This window comes from Lolium rigidum, chromosome 2 (genome assembly GCF_022539505.1).
Source record: "Lolium rigidum isolate FL_2022 chromosome 2, APGP_CSIRO_Lrig_0.1, whole genome shotgun sequence".
Taxonomy (NCBI): Eukaryota; Viridiplantae; Streptophyta; class Magnoliopsida; order Poales; family Poaceae; genus Lolium; species Lolium rigidum.
In genome coordinates, this window is record NC_061509.1 from 212,446,070 (window position 1) to 212,449,296 (window position 3,227).

A 3,227-nucleotide genomic window follows, 5' to 3' on the forward strand; every position below is an offset into this window, starting at 1 on the left:
AGTATACAAAAATTTGTGCGATAAACTACCCGCACAAAGTCACACACACCACATCAAGCATCGATAGTGTCATCGCAAAGGTTGGATGCAAACTCACAAGTGATCTTTGCTATAAAAACGTTACAAAGGATGATTTCTTCTCTCCCTGATTTTTTTTTCGGAATTCTCTCCCTGACATATCCTCCAAACAAACTGCTGACTCTCCCAAACGCATATGCCATTATCAAGATCACCGCCATTTTTAATTTGGGGCATTGACGTGAAGGAATCGGGAACGAACGAAGGCGGCATCCTCCGGGAATCTCCAAATATTAACCACCCACACCGTAGGTTAACAGGACCGAGTAAGTTTAGGGTGGCCATGTATGTAAGTTTTCCGTTTCGAAGATCGCGCGCCCGTTCCCGTTCCGTTCCACGCGATCCATCGAGAGGTTTTAAAGAAGGCAAGGCAAGCAGAGCGTGCGAAGTGGGTGCGCGGAATTGGACTCGGCCACGCCAGGAGGATGGAGATGATGCGCGCTCCCTATTAAAACCACGAGTGGAAGTTTTCTTCCCCGTCACCTCCCGCTTCGCCCACCCCTCGCTCGTCCGTTTCTTCTCCTGACCTCCTCCTCAACCTCTTAACTTAACAATGGCTGTACAGGCGCAGCAGTACCCCTCCAATCTCCTCTTCCACGATAGGTGCGCCTCCTCACATCCCCTCCCGTCCTCGGTTGCTTCTCCCAGGCTCGCGCCACTGCAGTCGACGGCACTAGCTGTCCGTCCGCCTGGTTCGGTTTTCGGTGATCGGTCGGTGGTTCTCATATCCGGGTTCGTCTGATTTACAGAGGCGAGACGGACAGGAAGGAGATGGACATGCCCAAGCCGCAGCAGCTCGCCGGGGTTTCGCCAGGTCTCTATTTCGCCACCGGAGGAGGTGCGTTGATTGCCAAATTAGGAATCCTCCGGCCGCCCGTGCGGCGCCGTTCGTCGATTGTGACACGTTCGGGTTTGATTGGTCTCTCTCTTGCAGCCGTGGGTGGGAACCGGAGGAAGCGATCGAGGGAGGCCATGGCTGCGCCCCCACCGGCGCCCGTCAAGGAGGAGTACATCAACCTGTTCGCGCTCCAGCAGCAGCAGCAGCAGCCGGCGCAGTTTTTCAACATCCACAACAGCAGCAGGGTCGCGTCGGCCTCCCCGTCCCCCGCCCCGGCGGCGCGCGTGTCCACGGGCCTGCGGCTGGCATTGGACCAGCAGCAGCAGCGGCATCAGCAGCAGATGACTAGTTCCCTCTGCTACGCCGCGCCCTCCACCTCGCCGTCCCCGCTCGGCTCGCTCTCCGACGAGCTCGCCGGGCAGATGAAACAGCACGGGGAGGAGCTCGACAGATTCATCCGGGAACAGGTAACAATTCGGTTGCACCTGTGCGCGCGTTCCTTGCCCTGACGCTCTGGCCTGACGCATGCGTTATCTACCTACCTGCCAGGGCGAGCAGCTCCGGCGGGCCATCGCCGACCGCGTGCGCCACCACAACCGGGCCATCCTGGTGGCGGCGGACAAGTCGGCGTCGCGGCGGCTCCGCGAGAAGTCTCTGGAGGCGGAGCGCGAGGCGCGGCGCGGGGCCGAGCTGGAGGAGCGGCTGGCGCGGCTCCGGGCGGAGGCGGCGGCGTGGCAGGCGAAGGCGCTCTCGGAGCAGGCCACCGCGGTCGCGCTCCACGCGCAGCTGCAGCAGGCGGCGGCGCGGGCCTCGTGCGAGGAGCTCGCCGCGGACGGCGCCGAGGCCGGGGGCCCGGCGGAGTCCTCGTCGTCGGCGTACGTGGACCCTCGCCGCGCCGGGTCCGGGTCGTGCCACGGTTGTCGCCGCGGGCCGGCCACGGTGGTGCTGCTCCCCTGCAGGCACCTGAGCCTGTGCGGCGGCTGCGTCGCCGCCGGCGAGACGGATGCGGCCATGGCGTGCCCGGTGTGCCGCTGCGTGAGGACCGGCAGCGTGGAGGCCATCCTCTCGTGACCTGGCCGCGGGGCCACCTCGTTCGGCCGTCCGTCCGTCCTGTGAGTGCTCGATCCATCGAAGCATTGCATCCCGCACAACCGTAGATTATGGTTCAATCCAAAGACTGGGAAATAGTAGACCAAGAAATTAGTAGGAACTTAGATTTTTCTTTTTGATCAAGCTTCTGTTCATATTTCCACCTCTTTTTTTTTGTTACCGCCGAGGAAATACCCCTCGCTGTGTTATTTAGTAGGAGAATTCAATTGATAAGTTCATTGTTACTACCATCACGCCATCAGTTTCAAACGGTGAATTGCGCATTGTTAGACGTTGTTTTCCCGGAGACGATCCGTTTCCAAAGTTGGTTATCTTGCTATGATCGTCTTCAAAATGCAAACCCGATGATGCGAAGGGGCAGATAGTCGTACCGGCCTGCCCGGGATTAGCAAGTAGTAATCGCAACCACTGGTATGATGGCGTCCATTGGATGCGCATTGCCGAAAGTCCCGCGCAAAACGTGACCTCTCTGACCGCACCGTGGTTAGGGGAAGCGCGCGTCCTGTGCTGTGGTTTAATGATTTTTGGCAGTTTGGGCGTGGGTTACAGGCCGGTTGTTAATTACAGGCAAGGTTATGAGAATCCGAGGCACGTCAGGGAAAAAGTTACCGGCAGCGGCAGGCACGGCGGCGTGGGGCGGAGCAATGAACGCCGACGCCAACGGCACGCGCGTCGCGAGCGGTTGACAATCCACTGCACGGCGCGATGCCCGTGGTAACCGCGAGCGGGGAGTGGTGGGTCCCACCCGTCGGCTCTATTGTCTTTCTGAAAGTGGTGGGGCCGGGCTGGCAGAGGGGGCAACGTACGGCTCCTGATCTATCTATCTACGAGAACATACATACCGCCTCTTTTACTTTCGCAAAGGAAAAGGCTATTCCCAATTTCCCTTCCCTCCTCAACGTCCTTTATTATCTTGACGATCTCGACGGAGCACATTTCACAGCGACCTTTACGCGCAAGTTGGAACGGGACCGACGGTGCCAAAAGCTGACGCGGTACAGGCCGTAAATCCGGGCGTTGAGCAGCCTAATTAATCGGCCTCGTAGTAAATTAGTAGTCGGTCCAAATTAAGCGCTCCGCACACAGTACGTCCGGTACAGGGTACATCTCCATTCCAGTCCAGTGCGTACGTACAGCTCAATAAAGATTTGCCCATAGCCATCGGATCGGTATTCAGTTAGATCGCTCGTTTTCGGTGGCA

At 58.7% G+C, this 3,227-nt stretch overlaps 1 protein-coding gene across 1 annotated transcript; it reads left to right on the top strand.

Moving 5' to 3' along the window:
* The first annotated feature begins 550 nt into the window (after positions 1 to 550).
* On the top strand, positions 551 to 1,987 carry LOC124690536 (BOI-related E3 ubiquitin-protein ligase 1-like). Its single transcript, XM_047223910.1, has 4 exons — positions 551 to 681; positions 828 to 916; positions 1,013 to 1,383; positions 1,466 to 1,987. Exons 1-4 carry the CDS (start codon positions 632 to 634, stop codon positions 1,985 to 1,987), a joined length of 1,032 nt encoding a protein of 343 aa, XP_047079866.1. The 5' UTR covers positions 551 to 631.
* The last annotated feature ends 1,240 nt before the right edge of the window (positions 1,988 to 3,227 follow it).

Excerpts from the sequence above, each read along its gene's own strand:
- LOC124690536 (XM_047223910.1), top strand. The coding sequence starts at position 632 with ATGGCTGTACAGGCGCAGCAGTACCCCTCCAATCTCCTCTTCCACGAT. Across the intron at positions 917-1,012 it reads CTATTTCGCCACCGGAGGAG|CCGTGGGTGGGAACCGGAGG; the intron begins GTGCGTTGATTG and ends TCTCTCTTGCAG. Across the intron at positions 1,384-1,465 it reads ACAGATTCATCCGGGAACAG|GGCGAGCAGCTCCGGCGGGC; the intron begins GTAACAATTCGG and ends CCTACCTGCCAG.